This window comes from Excalfactoria chinensis, chromosome 15 (assembly GCF_039878825.1).
Source record: "Excalfactoria chinensis isolate bCotChi1 chromosome 15, bCotChi1.hap2, whole genome shotgun sequence".
NCBI classification, from domain to species: domain Eukaryota; kingdom Metazoa; phylum Chordata; class Aves; order Galliformes; family Phasianidae; genus Excalfactoria; species Excalfactoria chinensis.
In genome coordinates, this window is record NC_092839.1 from 8,522,253 (window position 1) to 8,548,809 (window position 26,557).

Consider the following 26,557-nt stretch of genomic DNA (forward strand, 5'->3'; position numbering starts at 1 on the left):
GGACTTTAGCTTCACATTAGACTGGTCTGTAAGTGCTCGATCAGACTGCAAAATGCTTTGCAGGATGAAAGTTTCCTCTCGCAACCATTGCCAAACACCACAGCAAAACCAATGGGTTGTTTTTCCTAGGTGAGAAAGTCAGTCCCAGTCAGAAGGTGCAGTCCAGAGCTGCACCATTCTCTGGACATGGACACAACTGAGGAGCATTACAGCTCCTAAGGGCTCAGAGGAAACGTGCCTCAATCCTGGAGTATTGCACTCCTAAGCTGCATTCCCACCTCCCCTTTCCAGGCCCCTGATCACAAAGCCTTGCTCAATTAACACTGGATTCTTTTCCGCTGTTTTGCACAGCGTGGCTCTCCCTGCAGGAGTAACATCACAGCTTGGTTTTTGCAGGAGCCATGGAGCCTTAGGAAACCACAGCAAAAAGTTAAGTGCCTCTGCATTGCAGCAAAACAGGGTGAAGCAGTCTTACCTGCAATGCTGCCTCTATTCCAACCGCCAACCCATCCTCACCATGCCCAGGGAGGTGGTGGGGTCCCTGTACCTGCAGGAGGAGTTCAAAAAACATGCAGATATGGCCCTGAGGAACATGGTTAGTGAGCATGGTGGGGTAGGACGGCGTTGGACTGGATGGTCTTGAAGGTCTTTTCTAGCCTTCATGATTCTATAGCTCTGTGAGAAAGCATGAAGGTGACCAAAGCAAGGAACTGGAGAGGAGCAGCCAGGACAGGAGCTGCCTGTTTCCACCTGGAGAAACAGAGACACTTATATTTCTGTTTGCACATAAAACGGTTCCATCTGGGTTTGCAAGAGTGGGACTGGTTGCAACCCACTGCCTTTTGGCAGGGCAGCATGCAGAAGGCAGCACAAATGGAGGCACACACATTTATTGACATGGACACTGGACACACACTACAAGAAAACCAAGCAGAGCCACAACTGAAAACAAACTGCAAACCTTCATGTTGGTGTGGGGATGGCAGGAACCTCCCACCCTACTGGCTGAATGGAGCTGTGAACTGGGTGATGTCTTCACTACCACAGAGCTTTCCAAGACTGCTGCGCAGCCAAGCTCCAGTAATAAATACTCCACACTTCATTGCCTTTTCCCTTGGCCACCTCCCTGCATCCTCCCCAAGAGGGTCCAGGGGCTGGTTTTTTGTTTTTGCTTTGTTTTTTTGTGGGGGTTGGGGGGGATGGGGTTGATGAGACACGTGCTTTCCTTCAAGTCCTATGGGAGGGCAACCATAAAGAAGGAGCCGTTTGGCAAGAGCTGGCCCAAAGGGAGTTTTGCAGGAAGGGTGGGAAGGTCCCTCAGGACAGGGTGTTGAACAGCCTCCTGTAGATGAAGCCCAACTTCTCCCGCAGTGCCAGGAAGGTGGGTCGCTCCTCCGTGTTGCCACTCCAGCACTCCAGCATGATGCTATAAATCTCAGGAGGGCAGGAGCTGGGCCGGGGAAGGCGGTAACCCCTGGTGATTTGTCGTATGGTTTCTTGGTTTGTCATTCCTGCAAGGGAAGAGAAGATTCCCTTTGCCTTAATGTTCCCAAAGGACATACTAAGGGTAGACCTGCAGTGGGCCAAGAGGTCAACTAGCATTGCTTGGAAACAGCTTCTGCCACAGGCTTGGTTTGAGAGAGATGATCCAGCCCATAACACCTTCTAGATCCCTCCATGAACACCAACATTCCCTCTAAGCACTCTCCAGAGTGAACAATAACCATTTAATGCGCCAGGGAAATGCTTCCACTTCCTTTGCAGAAGGGACAGTATGGCAATTCCTGACACGTTGACTTTTGAGGAGCATGGGCAAGAATGCTGGAAGGGACCATCAGCCCTACCTTCATATGGGATCTGCCCGTATGTGAAGACTTCGTAGAGCAGAATGCCATAGGACCAGACATCGGATTTGAGGGAGTAGGTGCGGTAGTTGGCTGCTTCAGGGGCTGTCCATTTCACTGGGATTTTGGTGCTGCTGCTGGTGGAATAAATGTCATCCTGAAAAAACAAAGGGAGACAGTGTTTGAGGGCTTGCAAGATGAGCGCTGCTTTTAGGGCTTTGCTTTGGAAGCCATGGGAAAGGGTCAACAGGTGATGGCTGCAGTGTGGGGCACTGACTGACCTTGAGGAGCCTGGCCAGTCCAAAGTCAGCAATTTTGCAGGTGAGCTCCTCTCCAACCAGGATGTTTCTGGCCGCCAGGTCTCGGTGGACGATGTGCTTCTCCTCCAGGTACCTCATCCCATCTGCCACCTGGCAGGCGATGTTGAGCAGGTGGGAGGTGCCCAGGGACTTCCCTTCAGGACCTGTCAACCCAAATGATCCAGGCATTTGAGGCAAACTAGTAACATTTATTTTAGGGTGTTCAGGTTTGTAAGGAGATCCTGTGCTGGCAGTGTGGGACCAAGTGTTGTGGGGAACAAGTAAACCTCAAATCTGAGGTTGGGACTGTACTGCGTGGTACATTCATTATGGCCATGTGCTCATCGGGAATGGGACTGTGGTGAACCTGAGGAGCACCTCGTGCTGCAAGAGCATGCAGATATCTGCAGCTTGGTCAAAGCTGAAGGTGACCCGCTGCCACTCAAGTCTGCTCCCAACCCATCCTACCTGCAAGCTCCATCTCCTCTGGCACCAACTGCTGCCAGAGCCCCAGCCCAGAGGTCTGGAGGAGGAGGGATGCACCTGGCAGAAAAACAGGTCTTGGTGGGAGCTGTTGGTCTTGTTTCCCTCTAAGTCTGATTACCAGGTTGGGAAAGGAGATAAAAGCCAGCAAAAATAAACTGACTTACTGTTGAGGTAGCTGTGCAGGTTGCCTTTCCGCATGAGCTCGGTGATGATGTACACAGGTTCATCCAGTGAGCAGACTGCATGCAGTTGGATCAGCTTCTCATGCCTCAAGCGCTTCAGGTTTTGAATCTCCTTGGTGAAGTCTTCTGCCTTCATGTCAGCTGAGAGAGAAAGCTGCTGTGAGCCCTTTATCATTCAGACCTTCAGAGCTCTGTACCCCCCATTTGTTGTAAGGACCTTTATCCTCCCCGCATCTCTCAAGCCTGCTATCTGCACACCCTGCATCTCAGGTCCAAACACCCATGAGATGTTTTCCACTGGGTTTCAGATCCCATTTTCATTGTCATTGTTCCATCGAGTCTTGACACATCCCAAACCCATTTGACTTGACTTACCACAAACCCAATGGGCTGAGCCATTACACAAAGACAGCACAAGCTTGTACGACTCCATACATGGCTACATGCTGGGTCCTACCACAGTTTGCTTGATGAGACAGACAAAGTGACCAAGAGGACCGGGAAACAGAAGGGTATGAATGCTGTGGCAGCTAACAAGACACTCAGTAGGTCACCACTAATATATGCCCTTCCACGCACCTTTGATGATCTTGATGGCCACGGGCACTGTGTTTCTCCACAGTCCTTCCCACACTTCTCCGAAGTAGCCCTCACCGAGCTTCCTCCTCAGGGTGAACTCCCAGCGCGGGCGCTCCCAGCCATCCCTCTCTGGGGGAGTCTGCAGAAGGGGCATGGCACATTCAGGCCCACTGGGACAGCCTGTGCCAGCTGTTGGTCCCAGGCAAGGCATGGGGCATTGGCCATGCACCTGTGTCATGCATCCCTGGAGGTGCCCAAAGCCATGGATGGATCCCCTGGGCAACCTGAGCTGGTGGGGGGCTACCAGCCCTTAGCACAGGGGTTGGGGAGCTGTAAGGTCCCTTCCAAGTCAGCCATTCTGTGATTCTATGATAATGCATAAGTAACTCCTCACCAGCCCCCAAAGGTGGCTTTTCTATATTTCCACCAATAAATAAAAAGCAAATAAATTAATATCATTGCATATTATGGCTGGTTTAGTCTTCAACTCGTTAAGCATTTATTTTATCTCTTAGCCCATTTCATTTTCCAATTATTCACATAGGTAATTGTTATTTCTAAGCCGTAATTAGCAAATGAAGTTCTAATCAGGAAGTGATCTTGGGATTTGTGCCGTAGCTGGATTTATGAGTGCCACACTAATTGGCACGAGAACCATAGAAAAGCAAAGTGGTCTTGTTATCCTCCAGTAAAAAAATCTGGAAGAGCTGCTATTTCCAGACTCAGTATTGAAGGAATTTGTAACAATGAGGTTTTCTTTGTCATGGAGCAAATATGTCAGAAAAGGTTGTGCCTTTTGGCCAGGTCACAAGCTGGACAAGGCAGCTCTCCATGCACACAAACGACAAGCCCAGCCGTAATATGGCCAATGAATGTGAACTGGACGCTCTATAACAGTGTGTTACAGCTTTTGGTTTAACAAAGCTCAAATCCCAAATGGATATACGTTATTTCTGATCTTCCCTATTTAGCTTCTTTCCTTTCTTCCACATCTTTTAGGCTCCAACCCAACAAAGAGACACACCCGACCAAGCCCAAAGGGAAAAGCAGCCAGGGGATGACCACGTACATACCGTGGGGCTGCAGGGCTGAAGCAAGGGGCTCTGGATGACCTTCCAGTTCTCGGTGTAGAAGGCGAGCAGCTCCTCCATGTTGGGGAAGGGATGACCCCTCTGGATGTACAGGCTGCCCGCGGGGCTCTTGCAGATGCGGAAATGGCTGACTTTGGTGTGGTTGCGCACTGCAGGGGAAGCCAAAGGGGAAAATCTCAGCTCCTTCCCAGATCCCCAGCGCCCCATCCACTGCTTCTCCCGGGATATTTAATCCCCCATAAAGGAGCCCCAGGGTTCACCCCTCCTTCTGGCATTGCCTGGCTCAGCAGACTGCCAGCTACAGGCAGCGTTGGAGCAGAGAGGTGATGCTTTATGAGAGGAAACCATTGCCATGCAAACAAGCTGCTCAGAGAGCATCTGAGTTCACCACCACGTGGGGTCGGTGAATCAGGAGCGGCTGTACCTGCAGAAAGCACGCTGCAGCACAGAGCTATGGCTTGCCAGGAGCTGGAAATGTTTGGCTTGGATCAGACCACATTGCAATGACGCTGCCTGGCCTGAAACTCCCCACGTTCAGCTTGCTGTGCACAGGAGCACACCAGGCCCTGACACCTTACAGCCAGTCATCAGACTACAAAAGCCACTGGAATGAAATCCCAGGAGTTAGTCCTGCAAAACCATCATTAAACTGCCGTAACATGCTCATGACTTTCATACTCCAGATGGAAACGATGCACTTTCCTTTGGCACAGTAACACAGAGACCCATACCTATACCTGTTAGCTTTTAGGAAGCACTTAGCTCCTTTTAACAAGGTGCTGTAGAGCACTCGAAGTATATTTCCACCTTTCTCTCGCTGTGTTGACTGAGCTGCTCCTGGGGACCAGCTTGGCTCCTTTCCCTGTGCTCATTTTCTCAGGTTAATTACCCCCAAATTACCTGAGAGGGAGTACTCGCCCCTGCTGCTCTCGCTGTCCCGGACAAGGAAGGAGCCGTGCTGGTTGGGAGGAGAGAGGAGCAGCTGCTCAGCCTCACTGCGGCTGATCTTGCTGAAATACCACCTGGGGGAGCAGAGCAGAGGGCAGTCAGAGCTGGGGCAGGACTTATGGTAGGGATGGGGTAGAATGCAGAGGTGCTGTACATGTGTGAGCTGTGCATGGGGAAAGGGTGGACATCATAGCGAGTCCGCACCAGGGCTGCTTTGTTTCACTGCTCTCACAGGCACTCAGTTCATTTTATCACAGCTTTCTAACTGCAAACACTTTCCTTGTGCTTTGTTGGAATGCTCGGCAGAACGCACCTTTCATCCCTCTCCAAATAATGTGCTCATAGACACGTGCCACAAGACCCAAATAATTGGTGCTTCCAGTTCATCCTCTGCGTGCACCAGGGCAAGGCTATAGGTTGTGTTACCTTCACACCGTGCTCAAAATTGGGAAGTTCTTTCTCCTTTCCCTTCTAGTGGATACAGCTCCAAAGGTGGCTCAGAAGTGCCCGTTTCCATTTCCAGGGAAAGGATGCACATTGCCCCACTTGGGAAGGAGGGTGAGACCCCAAATGGATCCCCAGTTTGGGAGGTTCCCTCCCACAGCTCTGTGCACTGCAGCTGCCCTTTGCTGCACCGGATGCGCTGCTATCAGCAATGCTGAGCCATGAGGGAGTACCCAACCAAACCCTTCTTTCATGCACGAAATCCCCAGCAAGAAAAGGCAGGTTGGTGGTTGGGGCCTGACGGCTGTGTGACGCATGGGAGCTTGGGGAAGAGGCTGCTTCCTTCCAGCTGGGATGTGCAAAGCCAGAGGTTTCATCATTAGCCAGGATTGCCAGCATCTGCTGTGTGGGAAATTAAGCATGATGGGCTTACTGCAGCAAGGCAAATTAGCACCCAGCTGAGACCTGTGGCTCCGCATAGTCTGTGTGCTCCCAGCTCGCTTTGGCTGCCCCTTGGCATCACCCTCACCTCTGCTCACAGAACACATGTAGATCCATAGACACAAACACACGCTCCACATCAGTGGATGTAATGGGAACACAGCAGGGAGCCAAACCCACCAGGTATGTGCAGGTGTGGTCCCAAATCGAGCCAATTTGCCCCAAAGGCAAATTGTAGGCAGGGTGGGGAGTGGGGGTGGGGCTCTAGTTGCAATCTGTGCCCCTTTATCCCAGTTTGGAGGGGCTGCAGGAGCCCTGGAGGAGCACAGGGATCCCACACCCACCTACATCCTGCTCACTGATTCAGGGCCTTGTGCCAGGGAGCAGCAATGTCTCAGGGCACTTCATCCAGCATGTCATAACTGGGTTGCCTTATGTAAGGATGAGCTCAGGGTTTTCCTATGTGAGGGAGGGCAGGGAGGGTAACCCACACAGATGGGAGAGGTAGCAGCAGGGAAGGGAACCCCATCCTGGATGCACCAGAACAGTGTAGGCATGGCTTGGTCCTAACGAGTCCTGACAGCTCTCAACTCAAACACTTCTCTCTGTGCTCACAGGCTCTTTGGAGCTAACACAAGATGGACTTGGTGATTTCCCCAGCTCCATCCCTCCCCTCTGTCTCCCCCTAAAAGGAAAAGGAACCTAAGCAAGTAGGGACCTGTTTTGGTACATCACTACACCATGTTCCAGCTGAGGATGGCAGGTCCTGTGCTGGAATGATGCACACAGAAGGGGGACCGGCATCATTGTCCCCAGGCTTTGCTCACCATACTGAAACCCTCCACCCCACTGCTATCAGCTCCCTCACAGGGATACCTAGGGGAAGGCAGAGCCCCAGCACAGCCCCCTGAAGGCTCCCATTGTCAACACCTGGGCAGGGTTGTGCTGCTGTAGGGCCACCCCACCACCCCCCATGCAGACAGGTTGGATACTTACGGCCGGTGAGCAGAGGTGCCCTGGCTGAGGTTGGCCACGTATGCAGCAGGGACATAGCCTGTGGCTGGTTCCCCCAGCAGCCTCCTGGCTAAAACATAGTCCCCTTCTTCTCTGAGGACACGCAGTTTGTCCCCTGCGTTTACACTCAGTTCATCTGCACTGCGGGCTGTGAAAGCGTACAAAGCGATAAAGAGAGAGGACTTGGGGATGAAGGAAACGCAGCTGGGCTCCGAGTGCAGTGAAACAGAATCAGAACCAAAGTAACCAAGCGAGCAGCTATCCGGGCCGGAGCGGGGCCACAGCTTATTCCAGAAAGATGTCAAGAAGGTCAAACGCTTGCGGACAAACTGCTCCATCCCTGGAGGATGCAGTGCCTGGATGTCACCACGCTCCTATTCCCCAGCGCTTCCCAAAGTCACAACGAGGAGCGGGCGGGGAGTTCATGCCGTCGGTCCGGCACCGCAGCGCCCGGCAGCTCTCCGCCTCCTTCCCGACCCGCACACGCGTCTGGGCGCTCACTACCACCAACTTCCTATTTCTGAAAGTGAAACCCGTTGGGCTGGTGGGGTGAGTGCGCGGGCGGGACGCGTCTCCGTGTAGGAGACCTGCGGGCACATCTGGCACAGCTGGAGCCGCCACGCCGGGCAGCGCTCGCAGGAGGAGAAAGGCTTTACCTTTAATTAGGATTTTAACGTGTGCTCTCACGCTCGTTTCCAGAATGCTGGTAAACACGGCTCGCTGCTCTTTAAGCAGCTCTTGTGATGAGTGGCGGGTCTCTCATTAATGATCTTGGTCTCCTGTCTGTGGGAGGGCTTTATTTTCCCTTCTTTTTTCCAGATGAAAATAGAATTAATATAACCTGGAGGAGGTCTGAAGTTTGGGCATTTGCTGGATAGATTTTGCAGGGTTTGTAATGTCAGAACCCCATTCCGTTGGGTCTGATGCTATGGCCTCCTGGCATCACCCTAATGAAGCAATTTGACTCTTCCCATTCATTTCTCTTCCTCATGGCAAGGGATCTCTAAGGAATTCACTTCCCGATCCCTCAGAATCCAGCCTGTGCTCAAGGATAGGTCCCCTTGGATCAGCCCCAGGTATCTCCATGCCCCCCACATTGAGCCCTCATCCCCAGCAAAGGATGGAGATTCACACAGTGCACACGGGACAATGCATTCCTTCAGCTGTCTGCAAACCCACTCGGCTACAAATCCCACCCCCAGCCCCCTCAGCAGCCCCCGCGTGGGTTTTGTCACTTAACTGTTCCATCTAATTAGTGGGAGGTCTGTGCCTGGCAGTGCTCGGCTATAGCATCTCCCCCAGGAACTCAGCTCCCAGCCCTGAGCTTGTTATTTCAATCCTCCCCTGCTCTCATGGCTGGGAGGAGTTCGTTTTGGGTGTGCAGATGGGTTTTCAAAGAGGTTCTCTAAAACAAATGAACGCGTTAATTCATTGCAGTGGCCTCACCTTGCTGCACGGAGGGGATGGAGAGAAAAGCAAGTCTTCAGCAAAACATTCTTCACAAAATAGCACCTGGATCTATGGGCAATTCCTCCAGCCCTTCCCCCACTCACAGCACACAGCTTTGCTGGTTGGGGGCATGCATTGATGTTTAATTTACTGCATGCTTTTCCCACCTCAGCCCTAGGAGAAGAACGGAGGATGGAGCTCAGGGGTTTGCAACAGGTAGGGAGAAAAGTGGCAGCTGTCCCCATGACAAGGCTGCACTGCATGTCATGCTCTGTGGGGAAGGAGATGCCCTGCTCACTTATGCATTTAAAGAGATTATCTGATTAGATCAAGCACCAACCATTTATGTCTTGCTGCTTTGAATGGGGACTTGGTAAACTTGTGGTTTGCAGAAGGAGACTGGAGACTGATTTACCTTTGTTGACCTGTGCCAGATTCGATTCTCTGGTGGTACAAGCAAGAGACGAGTGCAGCTGATATAAAACACGCAAGTCTTTAGACCCTGATTTGCACCTAAATGAAAGAGTACTTCAACGTGACAAACATCCCCGAGGACTAAATGCTGCCTCTGAGCTTACCAGACAGGCAATAACACACACTCATCACTGCAGCCTCCGTCTGCACAGGACACGCACACACGGCTCAGAGTCCCACACCAGGAAAACAGCTGAGAAATCACAATCTTTTTTTTTTTCTCCTATCTTTTTTATTTTCCTATTAAGTTTCAGGAGCATCTCTGCTGCCTTGAATCCCTTTGGTACTATCACACACCTAGAAAGAAAAGGAGAAGACGAGGGAAAGCACGTTCATAAAAGATGTGGGTCCTTGCAATGGGGAAGGCAGGTGGGAGGACACAGGAAAAGTGAAAAAGATAAGGCACGGCTATCAAACAGATCAAGTATCTTCTCTCAGCCCCTGTGCTTGGCTTATGCAGATGGATTAAGAACCCATCTGCCCACAGATCAGCGGCTGTGGTGGATGCACAGAGACCTCAGTTCTAGCACCGCTAAAAAGCACCTCCAAAGAGCAAGGAAACCAGAAGACCTGCTCGGGAGAGCTGGTTACACAGTCCTGGTTTAGTTGCAGAGCACCTAGGAGCAATAAACACAAGCAGCACTTCGCATTCATCAGTGTGTCAAATACTGCACATCGTGTTCTCCAGTACTAATTGACAGAAGCCAGCAGCTCCCCCTCACTAATGAGAGCACCCATTACATCTAATCATCAGAGGTTCTGTTCCAGGTCCTGTTAAATTTACACTCAAAACACGTCTTCCAGTGAAGAGCCATCGGGAATCTAAAAACAAAACAAAACAAAAACGGAAGGGAAACATAAATCCAATTAAAACCTCAGAAGGGCAGAACCCTGGAGAATGCAGCTTGTGTTGAGGAAAATGTTTTTGAGCACCAGGCATGCAATGGGAGGTCACTCATGGGGTTACAGCACTGAGGATGTGCCACCCGTGACCAATCAGGTGGCAAAGCACAGCAGCGGGCATCAGCACAGTGGGCTGCCACAGCCTGTCCTGAAGCATCCAAACAGCTACAAGACTTCCCCAGGCTCCGGATCCTGCTCACTGCTGCTGGCATGGACCCAGCCCAGCCCACACGGTGCTTTCTAGGGACCTCAGGTTCCTTTTGGTTCTTCCTGATAGCATTAGAATATCTCATGCTTGTTCAATTTTCCTCTTCTCTTCTCTTCTCTTCTCTTCTCTTCTCTTCTCTTCTCTTCTCTTCTCTTCTCTTCTCTTCTCTTCTCTTCTCTTCTCTTCTCTTCTCTTCTCTTCTCTTCTCTTCTCTTCTCTTCTCTTCTCTTCTCTTATACAGATTTTTCCAGATGTTTCCTTGAAGACAGTCCACCCGAGAGAGAGGTTTTGGTCTCATAATGAATTGCTTCTGTTGACATTTCAGACCAGGGGTCGGTAGATGATGTCAGGAATGGATGGGAAGAGGAAAAAGGCACAACGGTGAATCTAAGGCAGCTTCAATTATCCTCCATTTCTTGAGGACTGTGGAAGGAGGAGGTGGCATCTTGGAACCATCTAGCAGGACAGGGTGGTGGCAAAACCCATCCCCAGAGGCTGAAAAGGGCAGGAGTGGTGCAGGGGCTGCGGGGCTGCAGTGCAGGGCTCAATACAGGCAGAGGGACAGCTGTTCTGGGACAAGAGGTGGCACAGGAGGTGGCAGAGCATCGTGGGGGCTCATGGGTTGCTTGAAGCCCTTGAAGAGTGGGTTGGACTGGCTGACGGAGAGCAAGAGTGCAGATCACCAGACACCTGGAACAGCATAGAAGAGAGAAAAACTTAGTGAGATGCAGAGACCACCATTTGTACCGTGCCTGAGGAACGTGTGATTGCAGCACAAGAACAGCAATAATCCTTTAAAGCTATACAAGTGTACCTGGGAGCCCCCTACAGTGCTCCACAAGGACCTGCAAATGATGTCAAAGAAAAGCCAATTCGTGTGGGTAACACTGCAGCCAATTTCTTAATGGGACCGATATTCTAGTGGAAATTGTGTACAAATCCACAGTACAAAATCAGGCTAGAAAATGGCATGGTCAGTCTACAGGCTTCTCCTTCTGCTTTCCACAGAGATTATCAGCACAGATCAGCCTTGACATGCCCTCCCCATTAATCTAACATCCAGTGCCTGGCAGGGCAATGCTTCTGCATAACTCCTCTTGACCACGAAGTAGTAATTTGCAATATGTAAAAGCTATCAACCACCTCCTCCAGACTGGCAGGTTCCAGCGAGTTGTTCAAAGCTGGAGGGATATCCATGGAAGTGGCAGGAAGGGAGCTCGGCCTGTGCTCACTGTGACCCTGAACACAGGGAACCAGAGGTCTTGCAGACTTCTGCCACTGCTGGCAGTGCTTACACTGACTTGAGAAATGCAGTAGGCTTGCTCCCTTGGCTGGAGCAAACATAGGATTGATTCTTTCAGCACAAAGGTGCACAGTGACTCAGTTGTCAAGGGGGAAATCTCTGTTAGTATGTAAGCAAATAATGGATTGCTCCATGTGCCGAGATGTCCTTGCTACCTTGAGGAGGAACCAGTCCATCTGCTCCATCACTGCACTTTGTGCTATCTCTCCCCACAAAGGTCCTCTGGAGGCTGTTGGGTTTGGGGTTGTGGCATTAAGTGTTGCTAGAAGAAATCTATCCACAGTCCTTGGAGAATAAATCTCAGACACCTCACCCAGTCCACATAAGTCCTATACTTATGTCTTTCCCCATCTTTGCCAAACCAGTTCTTAAAAGACCTCCAGATATGGATATGCCACAAGGTCCCCAGACAACTCATTCCAGTGAGTCACTAATCATTACTGTTAGAAATGGTGTCTAACCTGCTGCATTTAAGCCTATTACCTCGTCCCAGTCATCACTGGATTGCTCCATTCCTCACTGCAAGTCTTTTCTGTATATGAGGGCTATTCAGGTGTCCCTCCACAAGCAGTGAGCCACCTACAGGACCCTAGCCCAGAACAAACACACTGACCTCATATGAGGAGGCAATATGGTCAACTTTTCCTCCATTTGTCCTCAGTCTTCTTCCCCTGTCCATACGTGCTGGTATTCCCATGGTGCCACCTCAGCTGGCTCTCTAGTACATGCACCTGGTGGGGATGAAAAGCAGATCTAAGTAAAAGCCTGCACTATTGGACAGAATCATAAAATCATTCGGGTTGGAAAAGACATACAAGATCCTCGAGTCCAGCCATCAACCTGACTTACCAAGTCCTATCACTAAACCACGTCTTCTAGGGCCAGTGCTCTTTAACTTGTCCCAAACGCAAGAAAAAAGTGCTAGCTCAAGTCACTTTCAGTCTCAAACTTGTGCTTTTCCCTGCAGCTCTCAAGGTCTGAGCTCAAAGAACTCAGCTTTCTCTCTTCTCCCACCTCTTTAAGTGCTGGTAGTTTCCTGTGATCCTAGGCTACTCTGATCCAGTGGTTGCTCCTGGTTCTGGAGGGCACAGAAACTGCTCATAGCAAACAGCTGAGTCCTGCTCTCAGGCTGACTCCATGCAATATGAATATTGGGGCACACAGTTTTACCTGTTTCCGTAGGGAAGCGACTGCCTTCTCCAGTTCAGCCACAAGGGACTCGAGATTCTCTCTGGAAGAAGAGCTTGGAGAAGGTGCCTCATTGCTGGGGTGAGGGATGAAAAGGGAAAGGGATTACAGAAACGTTGACTTCCTGGATTAGAGAATGATTCTGCCTTCTCCAACATCAGCCTCCAAATAACAAGATGGGTGCTGAAGGGCCCAGCTACTGGTTTCGCCTACCAAAGGATGCCAATCAAACAGCCACTCAACAGTACCCCTGATCTGCCCACGTAAAAAGCAGAGTCCTGTTCTCTGCTAAAAAGCTGGAGAACTTTGATCAGGTTCAGTATTTATTTACTCCTGATTTCAGACGACTGTGCAAAATGCCAGCGTTAAAGGCAAGGATGGACTGAGTAATTAAAAACTTCTCTTACACTTCAGAACAGAGGTTACAAGTGTTAATATCCACCTGGGGGAGGCAGCCGTGTGCTTGGCAGGGTTTTCTTCAGGGTAGCTGAATCCAGGAGACCTCTTGCTTCGGAACCGCTGAGAAAGAGCCCTGAATTGCCCACGTGTTTGGCAGTCTAGGGAAGGAAATAAAGAAGCATCAAGTCATCAGAGTTGGAAAAGAACCTCTAAGATCCCCAATCCGCTCCCTCCATGCCCACTGGCCATGTCTCTCCATGCCTCATCTCCGCAGTTCTTGAACTGTGCACAGCACAGCCTCCTCCCTACCCTCACAGCAGTCCTGCCAGAAGCGGAGGTCCACAGCAGGGATCTCCTCGCAGCCCACCATGCCCTGTGGGTACGATGCCACACGGAAGACGTCCCTCTGGAGCTGCTGGATGTGGTCGCTGTTGTCACAGATGACACGAGCAAGGGATGTCTGTCTGAGCTGAGTCAGCTGTGCCGGCGTGAAGACTCCTGGGTTCTCATACCAAAATCTGCAGAGGGTTGTAATCACAGCATGAGTAAGGAGATGATGATGGCAGGAGAGTTCCTCTACATCTGCATGGCAGCACCCAGACCCCCAAAGGTTTCTTCCTTGCTCCTCATAGGGAGCACATCTCCCCAGACAGAACGCTGAGTTGGCTCTGATGATAGTACCTATCTCCATCCCTCAGCTTTCTGAACTGTGTTGTTAACAGGCACATCAGCGTCGGTCCAACTCTGGTACCAGGGACAAGATCTTCCACCATCAGGGCTGGAAACAGGTCAATATTTTTGGTAGTTCCATATAAGCTGAAGGATAAATTATATGTATTTTAAAACAAACAAACAAAATAACATGTTAAAACTATCAAAAAGTAAAGACGAAAATGTGATCCTATTTAGGGATGTGTATGACAGGAAGTAATCTAGAACATATTTCTAAGTTGGTGTTATCTAAAAGATAATGGGATAAAGGTCTGTCTTGGAAAGAGAAAGCTAATAGCAGCCAGTACATGCACTGCAGTTTAGTCTCTCTGGAAAATAGCTCCAAGGCTCAGTCTGCTCCCAGACTACACAGCAATGCCTGATGACATTTCGCTCACAAACAGCCTCATCACTTGGAGAGACCTTATTTCTCTTACTCCATTCTCAAGCCACAGCTACTAACTTATCCCAATATCTGTGGACAGCAATATCTGGTTATTCAACAGGAAGTTTATTTGATAGGAAGGTTATTTGGTTGATGCTCTAGGAGGAGCAAAAAGTTTTTCACTAGCTGATCTCCAAGGATTTCGACCCCTCTGACTCCAGGCTACAGTACCTCCTGAGCTTTTCCCTGATCTCCAAGTTCTTTATCTCATTTCTGAGGTCCTCAAACTCCTGTGCAGATGAGAGGTTGCAGAAGACCCTGAAGTCATTGTAAGGTGGGATGCCATGGTCTCGCCCTCTCTGGATATTGATAGCAGCCAAGTCCAGGGATACAGAATGTGCCATGGAGAAGAGCTTCTCTGTCAGCTCCATGTTGAGGAGTTCCGAGGGGACCCGCATTTTCCCAGGAACCCCAAAGAGCCCACGGAGGAGTGGATCAATCCCACCCTCCTGCGTGATCCTGAAAGGGGAGAAGAAGGCCTTGTGCAGGGGGACGTGGCCCTGGCGGATGGGCTGGAAGGTTTCATTCAGCCGGTACAGGATGGGGTTGATCAAAGTGTGCCCAAAGCGGAAGGCAGCAGTGGCGAAAGCGTTGAGAATCCCCGCATTGACGTTGGGGTCATAGCCTTTGTACTCACCCAGCATCTTCATCCCTGCTTCCCCAAGGATCTTAGGGAGCCAGTGGGCATAGGTGATGTGCTGCATCTGGGCACCCACGATCTTCCGCGCCTCGTGGTACAGGAGGTCCCCATCCCAGTGGGGATTGAGGACAGACAGCTCAGCAGCAACACGGTTGTGCTCCCTGAACCACAGTGTGTGCATGGCCGTGAGCCCTAGCTGCTCATTGGCACGGTGATCTCCAGCCAGGAAGCATGGCACAGGGCTCTCATTCTCGTCCCTCATACACTCAGTGGGAGGCCCCACAGCAAAGGGCAGGAGGTGCTTCCCTGAGCTGGGCACCATCCTCCCTCGCTTCAGCAACCCATTCTGGTTGCTCAAATCCCGCAGCTCACGTGATTCCTGCTCAGTGCTGCCGTACACATTGGAGGCATCAATGTAAGAGGTCAAGTGATTGATCTGCTCTCTGGCATAGACGGAGTTCATCAACAGGGAGGTCATCCCGCTGCCACACACGGGGCTGGAGCGCACAAAGAACATGCAGCGTCCATTCCTGACACGTGGGTCGTTGGCAGGGATCAGGACGGAGAAGCAGGGTGGGTCATTGCTGCAAACCTGGCTGCAGGGCGCTCCGTCTGAGAAACGGGACATGCTGATAGCTGCTACTGTCTGGTCCATGTCATGGTCCAGAAACTGGCCCCACTGCATGAGCATGTGTGTGAACTGCTCATCTGGGGTGATGGTCTCAGTCCCAACCATGGCGGTGGAGACAAGCCGGGGTAAAGGAAGGGGCAGGTCCCTGGCATCTTCTGCCAAGGAAAACCCCCGGGGGAGGTTAAATCCATTCTGGTAAGCAGGTTTGAGGAGCCTCTGGAAGGCGGTGAGAGAAGCTCCCCACATCGGGTGCTGCAGGTTGTTGCAGGAGCCATCGTGGGTCCTGTATTTCTTGTGGAAGCAGATATCAGAGCAGTTGGGTGTGCGGCGGTGAGCAGAACAGCCAGACAGGTTGGCAATCATGTTCAGGTAGTGAGGAGACACCAAATCGTTGTAACGATAACCTGCAAGTGGAACCAATAGCGCAGTGTCAGGGCCAGTCCCTGTGCCATCCTGGTTCCCATGCCAGGGTGCTGCTGGAAGCCTGCTTATGGGATTCCCAGGATGGGCATGGGAAGACTATATCTCCAAGCTATATGTGATTTACAGAATGTATGGAAGCATAAGATATTAACAGACCCACTGAAAAGAAAAGGAAAAGCATTTAGCATGGACCGTAAAGAGATGGAAATCAGAACTGCTGAGATTGGCAGACCAAACAGCAAGGCGGCTTGGTTCCCATTCTGCAGTCAGCGCTGGGGTTATTACACATCTCTCTGGGTTACTGCTGCAACCCTGAGCACCACTGATCACCCAAACTCTACGTGACGAGCAGCAGGGAAGCTGTCGGTGACTTTGCGATGTGCTGAATAATGCTGAGGTGTATGCAGGAACAGGGAGAGGCTGGAAGAGCAACGAGCCCAGACCTGACCTGCAGCTTGCAGGGAGATTTCCTGCAGTCTGGAGTGGATCCAGGCAGGCATAAAGTATTTATAGGTCCAAACATACATGTCTGCTACACGATGACTAACACATATAGGTGGCAACTTGCAGTGGATGGGAATGTCCAAACACGAAGGTGGCTACCGCAGGGCACTTGGATCTCTGCAGGGATCTGTGGGGAGGTTTGGGCTGGATATCAGGAAATGGTTCTGCACCAGGGAGCAGTGGGCATGAAACAGGTCCTCCAGGGCAGTAGTCACATCCCTGAACTGCCTGAGTTCAATGAGCCTTTGTGTGGCCTTGTGCAGAGCCAGGGGCTGGACTCAGTGATCCTTAGGGTGCCTTCTCAGGGTGTTCTACAATCCTGTGATCTCTGGCCAGCAGCATGGTGGTGTTCCACTGCTGTGGTGTTCAATATCTTGTCCTAAGAAGAGGAATCTGAGCGGCCAGGACATGTGGGAGTTTGTAGCTAAGAGGTCAAAATGCTAAAAGACCACACATGGCAAAAATCAGCCCCTTTCTGGAGCTGTGGGAGTTAGATGGGTGAATGTTTATTAGGGTTAGAGTCTTTGTAGACAGTCAGGAAACGCTTATCAGAACTGAACCACTCTCCTGAGCACTGAGCTGGTTCAGCAGCCACACAACCCTCTGGCTGTTATGGCACCCATGAGATCTTAGATAGAACTGCAACCCAGACAACACGTTTCTTACCATACCTATAATCGATGGAGGCATTTTGGCAAACCTTACACAAGACTCTTTAAACGTTCTGCATGCCTACACGCTGTTATTTTAATTGAATTCTACCCACGTGGTTAAGAAGGGAAAGAAAATCTCCCTTACCTGTAACGTTCATATCCACAATCAAACCTTGCTGCACGTGCTCCTGAATCAGCTGCAAAGTCCTTTCAAAGATCTCACCCGCCCTGGCTGTTTCAATGGTGTAAGGATCCCGTGGGTAGCGGAAGAGAGCCAGCAGGTCGTTGGGTGTCTTGGGGCGTCTGTCCCAAGGAATGAGAAGAGATAGAAGGATATTAAAATAAACACACAGTGCTCAGAGCAATGGGACCCTGCAGGAATCAGGTTCTCAGCCTGCCTTGGTGCTTGACCCCTAAAACCAGCGCACAAAAATGTGGCTTGCCCACATATTACGGATGATTAAAGACAGGATATTTTCCCCCAGGAAAGTAAACATATCTCATTTGCTTTGTATCTGTGCGTTGATTTTGTTTTGTTTCATTTTCTGTAGCCATTTATTTTTCAGCCATCAAAACCCAGAGGTTTGGGGCTTTATATGAACTGTTTATTGTTCCAATGAAAACCACATTCTGGAATGGAAATGGAAGGGATTTTCACTCCTTTAGATGCCATTTTTCATTGAGGAAACGCTAAGAATTGTATCGGCATTTCTCTTCCCCTGCACTCACAAAACGACTATGCTGATCTACTTTTTACTGTGTACTGTCTCTGGAGCCAAGTCCAGTTGACAAAACGCATGCAGTAGATGGATGTAATGTAAGAAGTGCTACTAATATACCAGTTTTTTTCCAAGATCCCAAACACCTTTCTGTTATAAAATTCTAGCACATCCTTACACCTACATGGTACAGCTCCAACCTTCAATACCTTGGGCAATACAGTAGCTTTCATTTGCAGACTGTCAGTGATAAAACGAGATTTCATGAAGCTTCATTCAGTGCCTCCTGTCCCCATCTCTCACACTCAGATGTGAGATCCTGGCCCTTGGAGCATTTACCTGCTGAACAGCTCAGTGCGTGTTGAATTGATGGCATGGTCTACACTGCTGATGGCTTCCCGCAGGGACGTGGCTACGAACGTGTCACCACTCCGCCCGACATCCGTGGCTTTCCAAAGCAGAGAGAGAAAATAAATACGGTGCATTTACCTGGACATTAATTTGTCTTTCAAGCTCAAGATAATCTGCCTGAAGACAGGCACCACAGTAACTACTCTGCTGCAGGGCAGACTGCATTTCCATTTGCAACTCGACCACCATTAAATTTTGATGGTTTTTATTGTTACCTAGGTATTGTAAAGAAGAAATTAAATGAAATTTAGGTTTCAAATGCAATTAATTATATTAAGAAGAAAAAGAGGTGATATTTCCAGGTGATGGCTGTGTGACACGTGGTCAGAATCTGTTCCTGTACAGCTTTGCAAATGAACACCTGCTTTGGCTGGTGGTTAAACTGGAAAAAGAAGATATGAACTGAAAATAACACTTTTATTTCCCACAAAGGATGTGTCTAAAACTCACGACATTCACCTGAAGGCATCACTTACACGTTCCTTTTCCACCTGTGGGACACTTGCAGTTCAACTCTAATTCAGCATCAGCACCACCATTGTAAAACAAAAAGGCTCATTTCAAGTAACAAAGAGATTTCAGATTATTTTCAGTCCCTTGCATACAGTCCCTGAAAGTGATATTAATTTCACCTAATAAGCTGCTCGCTATTCCTGCTGCTAATTCCTACGTGCTCCAGTAAAGGTCTCTACTCAAATCGTTAACCTCATTGCTCGCCTTTGCATTTTTGCCCCTGATCAGTTCTTCCTTCCCCTCTATGAAGCACAATGCCACACTTGACCTTTGCTTTGACCAGCGGAGGAGTGCTGCTCTTCTTTATTCATCCCACTTTCTCTAATGCACAGAGCAGTTGCTTGAAAAGCAGAGGCTTATTGCCCAGCCCCTGGGGACAGAGGGAATGTTTAAACCCCAGATTTGCAGTAACAGTGCTGTTCTCCCTCTCCCTCCCCGGTGTGTGAGATTGGGGTCAGATGTGGGAGCGTGTTGGCGCATGCTAAGAAGGTTCTCCCCCTCGTGCTTGTATGAAACCTGTCTGCAAAGCTAAAGAAATAAGAAATAAAACTCTTATCCAAAGTGCAGCCACCAACACTACATAATCCTTGCTGGCATGAAGGCAAAAAGGAGCAGCAAGAGGAGGTACTCTACCGGTGATGGTGAGCTGCATGGCGCTGGAAGTGAAGCCAAAGGGGTTCCGTGCTATGCACTCATATCTGCCCTGGTCAGCCACGCCGAGATCCTGGATGGAGAGGGTCCCATCCTGGCTCACGTGGAACTTGCCGCTCTCTGTGATCTGAATCCCCTCCTGCTCAAAAAGACAGAAACCGTGTCAGCATGGGGAAAGCTCCCCTGCATCCCAAACTGGATGCGATGAGCCAATGTGGCCACCAGATGTTAGCACTGCTCTTCGAGAGAAAGCACAAAGCCATCCGAGGACAGCTGTTGCTGCTGCCTGGAGCCACCGCGAGGACATCGTGCTCAGCTCCTGACCCTGCTCTGCCTTTCGGCTGCAGACTGCAGTTTTTGCTGGCTCTGAGTTCTAATGCTTCCTCTCTCCTTCTGCTCCACTGTTGGAAAGCTGCATGTCACCTGCCAGCAGATCTCCACAGCAGAAATGAGGCTCGTGCTATTTCCCCTATAATTTGTTGCATGCTTGACTATGCTCGTAGCCAGGAATAGTCCCAGGTGTAGTGCTATGGCACAGCAGGAAAAAAAATGAAGAGACCCATCTAATAAACTCTTCAAAAGAGCAGCCAGGCTGCAGACTGACTGTCAAGGATCATGGCTTTGTCCCATCTAAGCTAGAGCCAACCAGCACCATCCATTTCCAGCAGTGGGAACCCTGGAAATAAGCAAAAACTACTTAGGAAAAGAATAATCAGTTTGCAGTTTTCTCCAGGAATAGTCGGTCAAACATCCCTAACATCCTGAAAGGTCACTGGCTTTATGAGATTCCTTTGGAAAGAGGAGCAAGAGAAAACAGGAAGGTGCATTGCAAAGCTTTGAGCTTGAGAAAGAACAATGTTCTTTGAAACTCTTTAAGAACCCAAATGAGTTGAAATGTTGGTCCGGCGGCGCAGTGCTGCTCACCTTCACCCAGGTGATGGTGGGCCGTGGGTCCCCCTGGGCAGCGCAGGTGATTGCCACGTCCTGGCCTGTCTCTGCTACCACGTCTTGTGGGGGGTGAAGGAACACAGGAATCACTGTGCAGCGCAAGGGATAGAGTCACAGTAAATGCATGAAGGAAAACAAATCCACGTGCAAAGCATCTCCCCATTGGGAAAATGGCTCTTTGTGCCATTGCAAGGGCTCTCCCAACTGAAGTGTGTTCTCTGTCTCCCCACCACATCCTCCATAATTTACATTCATTACTTTCTACTCTTGTGTATCTCTAGCTGGGGCAATTATAAGGGAACGTGCTGGCTTCTCTGTCACTTAAAATCTTTCATTAAATGACTTTCCAGGAAAGATTATAGAATCATAGAATGGCCTGGGTTGAAAAGGACCTCAAAGATCATCCAGTTCTAACCCCCTGCTACATGCAGGGTTGCCAACCACCAGACCAGGCTGCCCAGAGCCACATCCAGCCTGGCCTTGAATGCCTGCAGGGATGGGGCATCCACGACTTCCTTTGGCAACCTGTTCCAGTGTGTCACCTCCCTCTGTGTGAAAAAACTCCTCCTAATATCTAACCTAAACCTCCCCTGTCTCAGTTTAAAGCCATTCCCCCTCATCTTATCACTGTCCACCCCCATAAACAGCCATTCCCCCTCCTGTTTATACACTCCCTTCAAGTATTGGAACTAATATTGGAAGTATGAGCTAAACAAGGCCAGTTCCCGCAACCTTTCTGCATAGGAGAGATGCAGTAGTTGAAGTGATAATTATGAATTGATTTGGGAGTTACCAGATGAAGCCGTCTGGTAAGTACTGGGTCGCATCAAGTCATTCTATTGATCTTTCTGCTTCTAAAATACTCTGCGAGCTCTTTTCTTCGAGCACTACCAATTTCATGCTTCCAGTTCCCTTCCACCCAGCCTTCCATTAGTAAAATTCTGTCAAGTCTGTGAAAGAGCAGGAACGTTTGCTCATGCAGGAAGATTATTTATATGGGAATGAAAATCAAAACACATTCCTGCGAGGCTTGTGTTTTTACAAAGGCTTGATATTCAAGAACACCTAAATTTAGGTTGAACCTATGACCTTGTAAGCTAATGCGCTTCAGATAAGTGCCCCCGGAGCCAGAGTTATGCTTTGGTGAGGGGAAATTGGGTGTTTGTCTTGAGAACTTTTAAATATGAAAAAAAAAAAAAAACAGTAAAAAAGCAAATCTCACAACTTGTTCTATAAGGAAGGCCCAAATTAAATAAACAAATAAATACGAGGAGGGATTTAATTAATACAACTTGTAAATTTCCTAACAAAAGCCTTCCGTTTCCTTTCCTTAACCAAAATCGCTTTCTTAGTAAAAGCTCCGGACACACTGAACGACCCCATGTCTCACCCAAACTGGTTGGTTATCAGAGCCCATCTGATGGGCGTTAAGAGTACAAGGCCACCCCTTGGTCACAGAGCCCTGCCTGGTGTCTGTGGGGTGCATACAAGCCCTTCCCCCAATCACTGCCCGCCCCAGATGATTTCATTCCCACGGTTATACTCTTTCTTGACAGCTCAATAAATTTCCAAGGAAGGAAAACCAAAGCAGCTCCTTCCAACTCACAAATCTTGGCACTCTACAAACTTCCTCCAAGTTTCCCACCAACCGATGGAGCTCTGGTGACCAGACTTCTGCACCCTGGCAAAAGCAAAATCTCATCCCACAGTTCCCCGGTTGCCTTATTCACCATGACATCAACTTAATGAGAGCCATTTGTCAGCCTGAATTTCCCACCACCCCAGCTTACCCCTCGGGGTCACAGCCAGCTGCACGGGCAGGGTCCTCACACCAATGGCACTGATGGCGTGGCACTCATACTGCCCTTGGTCGTGCAGGGCCACCCTCATCACTCGTAGGGTCCCCGTGGAGAGGATGCTGTGCCTCCGGTCGCTTGGCAGCGGTCCCCCTGCTCCAACAAACAGCTCAATTTGTTAATCACCTCTCAGGCTTCTCCACCCATCACTGATGTTTCTACAAGTTCAACGTTTCTCTTTGTCCCCAGCGTACCATCAGCCACCCTGAAATATAGGACAGATGCTGCTCTTCCCATGCCCAGGGAGATGATGGAGTTGTCTTGTCTAAGCAATGGAGAGGAGATAGTATGTTTTTAGTTCCCTAATAAGCCTTTACTTAGTGAAAACTGCAGGTTTGCTGGTACCTGATGGATAGCAACTCTGTGGTCAATATTCGCCTTCTTCCAGATAAGGGCTTTATTTATATCAAAGACCACAAGGAATGTGAACCCGCCCTACGCTGTCAGAAGTGACTGCGAGGATGAGCTGTGCTCCACCCCATCTTGTCCTCTTGTCCTGGCTGTAACAAATGGAAGAGCTACAAAGCTTGGTTAATTGCTGCACTGCCAAATGACCTTGCAAATCTGGTTACAAAACTGCCTTCTTAATCTTACTTGTTGTCACTGAGACCTTTCCGCATCTCTACCAGAGAACTGAGTTAAAGGAGTTCGAGCACGTGGTAGAGAATTTCAGCTGGTCCTTCTTAACCCCATGTCAGTGCTATTGCTGTGGAAGCTGGAATACAATAGCCATGAATCCTCCACAGCACTAAACCATTAATTATGGATTGTGAAGCATAAGGAAAAGTTGGAGGGCCTCTGGGCCAAGCATTATTGGCTTCTGTCCCAGAAAGTGTTAGATGGGATCAGTCTGGTGGAGCCAGCATTAACAATCATCTGAGACTTTAAAAGCTCACCACCACCTGTTGGCCCAAAGTGCTAAAAGGAACCTCAGAGCTGTGTCAGCAGTGACCAGCATTCTCCTGCTATGTGCTTGTCAAGAGAAGCAATGACAATGGCAATGACAAAGAGCTGGTACATGGCGGTGTCCAGACCCTGCCCTTCCAAAGGATGGTGGCAAAGAGAGAAAACCCAAGTCAAGTGAGGCCATACCTGCTCTCGTCCAGGCAATCACAGGTGGGGGGTGACCCTCAGCAGAGCATGGGAAATCCACACTTTGTCCCTCGGTTACTGTCTGATCAGTGGGGACGACAAGAAACCTGGGAGAATCTGGAAGGGAAAGCAGTGACTGAGCAGCAGGCAAAAAAACCAAACATCACAGCACTAGCTCAGATTAATTCTCAGATCATGGGAGCATGAAAATTAACTACTCTTGATGCACAGGGATTAAACACACACTAAGCACTTCACCCCAGAAATGGCACTAGCCTGGGGCTCCCCACCTTGCACTATGATCCTCGCTGTCGCCTGGATGGATCCCTCAGTGTTGCTGGCATTACAGTTGTACTGTCCCTGGTCCGAGAAGGTGACGTTCTGGATGAAGAGTCCTCCAGAGCTGGTGATAGCGAAGCGGGGATCCTGCGGTAAAGGAGAGCCTGTGCCAAGTGTCCAGCTGATGCGAGGGTGGGGGTGCCCAGAGACCCCGCACTCCAAGGTGACGCTTTCCCCAACCAGCACTTCAGTGTTTTGCGGCTGGATCACAAAAGTGGGCTTGGCTGGAAGGAAACGAGTGCTTCAGAAACCAGGAGCCCTGCTGCCTGCTTGCTTATGGACAGAAAGTGCTCAGGCTCTTCATGCAGCCCAGCTAGTGTCCATCTAGCTCTTCCCATGACCTCCAAACCCTCAGCAATGCCCCCAACCCCTCTTCCTTCACACAACCTCCCCATGCCCTGATGTTGCTATTTCCCCAACCCTGTGTCCCCACCACCCTTTAGAATTCTTCCCAGCCTCTAAATTCCCTCCCTAACCCCAAGTCACCTCCAATCTCCAACCTCCCAGTTTCCAACTACCATGAACAAACCACCCCACTGACGGCATTAACTATTAGCCACTCTATTCCCCAGCACACCAAGAACCACTTGGCATATATTAATTAAGGATTTAATGATCAGCTTCACTTCCAGCCCCAACCACGCTCCCAAGTCATCAAAGGGTACTCAAGGCTTAATTACATGGGGTGCCAAAATAGCGCAGAACGACTTCTTGGGTCTTGACCTCCCCAGCGATGTTCTTGGCCATGCACTGGTAGACACCTTTGTCTGACTCCTTGGTATTCTGGATCATCAGGGTGCCATCTTGCAGCAGATTCAAGCGGTTGTCATCTTTCATGTCAATCTCGTTACTGAAAAACAGCCACAAACAGGCAAAGTTGGAAGGGGGAAAGCCAAAGTGTTCTTCCCACAAGCTGCCAGGGGGCTTTGCATGCATTAGATTCAATTGCTGTCCCTTGACACTGCTTTGAGACTTCATAACATTTATAGCAAGGGTTATGATTTAGAGCACTAAACTCCAGCTCTGATTTACTCCCTGAGTGGGATGAGCTATTTTCTCTCTCACTACTGACTACATGCAACATTTACAGCCCATCAGGAGAGCATACTGTTCCTATGCAATAGCATTATTGCTATTGTCATGCATCTGAGTTCAGAAAGCTTGCTCCTATTATTTACTAAATGTAAATACAATAACAAATGTCTGTTGTTATTGTGTGCAGCCATTTCTATTTGAATGGGCCCAAGAGCCTTAGAAGAGACAAAAACCTCTGAGAAAGACACCATGGGACCCCAGCACAGCCTGGATTCCAGCCTGGGATGTAAGAATTCTGAAGCATCTTCCCTCTTTCTGCAATGGCTCTGGTCTCCAGAGCCCAGCCTGAAGCAGTAGGTCCCACTGCAACACCCCATTTGTCCCAGAATGAAGGAATCCTGGATGGCTGCGAATGATTGAGAAGGGAGAGAGGACCCTCACTCCCACCAGGACAAAGGCCGAATCCACTATGCAAACTAACATGCTTGCCGGGCATTTATTTAATCCCCCTGATATCTCCTCACTGTAGTCATACCTCATTTGTTGAACATTTATTATCATTACCCCTCTTACATTGCTATCTTTGGGATCCTGCCAGCATTTCCCCAACAAAATCTTCCTTTCAGGGGGACTTAACTCAAGACGTAAACTTTTGCTCTGTGCTGAAACTTTGCCTAATGGGGAGTTAACTGAAGGAGCACACATTGATCATTGTTATTAATAACCAGCCCCTATTCAGACTCCCCCAGACAAGGAGCTCGTAAAGCAGCTCAGGAACTTTACTTCCTCAGTGGGTAACTGCTTGAGCACAGAATATTCTATTGTGCAGCACTGCTGTGGCATCTAGCATAGCCACATAGTTTTTCAACATTTATGTATTGAACATTCATCCATACACTGCTCTCTCAGTGGAGCACAGTGACTTTCCCCTTGATTGACACGCACAATCCCAGCACACTGGGCCTTCAGTAAGAAAAAACCCAGATACATGAAGCATTTTCAGCAGTCAATAAATGGCAAATACGGTGGCTGAGAGCAACAGGAAATACTATCTTTTCTGATCAGAAGACAATTGCTTTCAGCCTGCAGAGCATGTTTACGGGAGTGTTATGAACTCTTGGAATCCACTGCAGCACATGTGAAACATTTTAAATACAGATAACTTGGATTACATGGTCATCAGAGAATACCATTAAAAGGAGGTAAATGCGATCCATGGAATATCCATTTCTATTATCTTTAAACGTTGCATGAAACAGCCTTTGTAATCGCAGCAGTCACTGAAAAGTTCAGTGCTTGGTATGAACCTTTGCTACCCCCAGGGCTCATTGTATGGCACTTACTTGTTGTGGAGCCAAATAATCGCAGGCTTTGGGTTGCCTTCTGCCCTGCACGTGAAATAAACCGTGTTTCCCAAGAGGACATCGACATCATGGGGCTCCGAGGTGATGCGAGGCCTCTCTGCAAAAGAGCATTTTAACACAACCCTGTAGCACAAAACCACCTCCAGTTCAACCCCAGCAGAGCACACCAGCCCGACACCCCTTACCAGCACCAGCAAAACAAACAATGCCAGCAGTGGAACAGCACCTCAAGCCCAATCGCCCTCAAGGATTGGTGCGGCCATTCTGATTGCCAGTGACTGCTTCCTGCTCAGCCCAGGCGCACAGGGCACAAAAACTCCCTGTATGCTGCTTATCAAGTGCTGGCCCCTGGCTCCCCTAAACAAAGAGC

At 49.5% G+C, this 26,557-nt stretch overlaps 2 protein-coding genes across 2 annotated transcripts in view; both read right to left on the minus strand.

Moving 5' to 3' along the window:
• Positions 1-1,317: 1,317 nt before the first annotated feature.
• On the minus strand, positions 1,318-7,666 carry SRMS (src-related kinase lacking C-terminal regulatory tyrosine and N-terminal myristylation sites). Its single transcript, XM_072350270.1, has 8 exons — positions 7,311-7,666; positions 5,382-5,503; positions 4,464-4,630; positions 3,391-3,529; positions 2,794-2,952; positions 2,126-2,307; positions 1,845-2,001; positions 1,318-1,511 (listed from the first exon to the last, which is right to left on the minus strand). The coding sequence occupies exons 1-8, from the start codon at positions 7,664-7,666 to the stop codon at positions 1,318-1,320; spliced, it is 1,476 nt and encodes a 491-aa protein (XP_072206371.1).
• A 1,932-nt stretch (positions 7,667-9,598) lies between these two features.
• Positions 9,599-26,557, minus strand: part of LOC140259140 (peroxidasin homolog) — a 38,027-nt gene continuing 21,068 nt past the window's right edge. The window contains exons 8-23 of the mRNA XM_072350175.1: positions 26,167-26,284; positions 24,469-24,638; positions 23,740-24,012; positions 23,450-23,566; positions 22,292-22,450; positions 20,478-20,590; positions 19,536-19,692; positions 18,318-18,426; positions 17,405-17,562; positions 14,580-16,083; positions 13,934-14,068; positions 13,562-13,770; positions 13,296-13,410; positions 12,836-12,929; positions 12,279-12,396; positions 9,599-11,052 (exon numbers count right to left, since the gene is read on the minus strand). Coding sequence (XP_072206276.1) covers positions 12,301-12,396; positions 12,836-12,929; positions 13,296-13,410; positions 13,562-13,770; positions 13,934-14,068; positions 14,580-16,083; positions 17,405-17,562; positions 18,318-18,426; positions 19,536-19,692; positions 20,478-20,590; positions 22,292-22,450; positions 23,450-23,566; positions 23,740-24,012; positions 24,469-24,638; positions 26,167-26,284 — 3,527 coding nt within the window. The 3' untranslated portion in view covers positions 9,599-11,052; positions 12,279-12,300. The remainder of the gene's footprint in view (positions 11,053-12,278; positions 12,397-12,835; positions 12,930-13,295; positions 13,411-13,561; positions 13,771-13,933; positions 14,069-14,579; positions 16,084-17,404; positions 17,563-18,317; positions 18,427-19,535; positions 19,693-20,477; positions 20,591-22,291; positions 22,451-23,449; positions 23,567-23,739; positions 24,013-24,468; positions 24,639-26,166; positions 26,285-26,557) is intronic.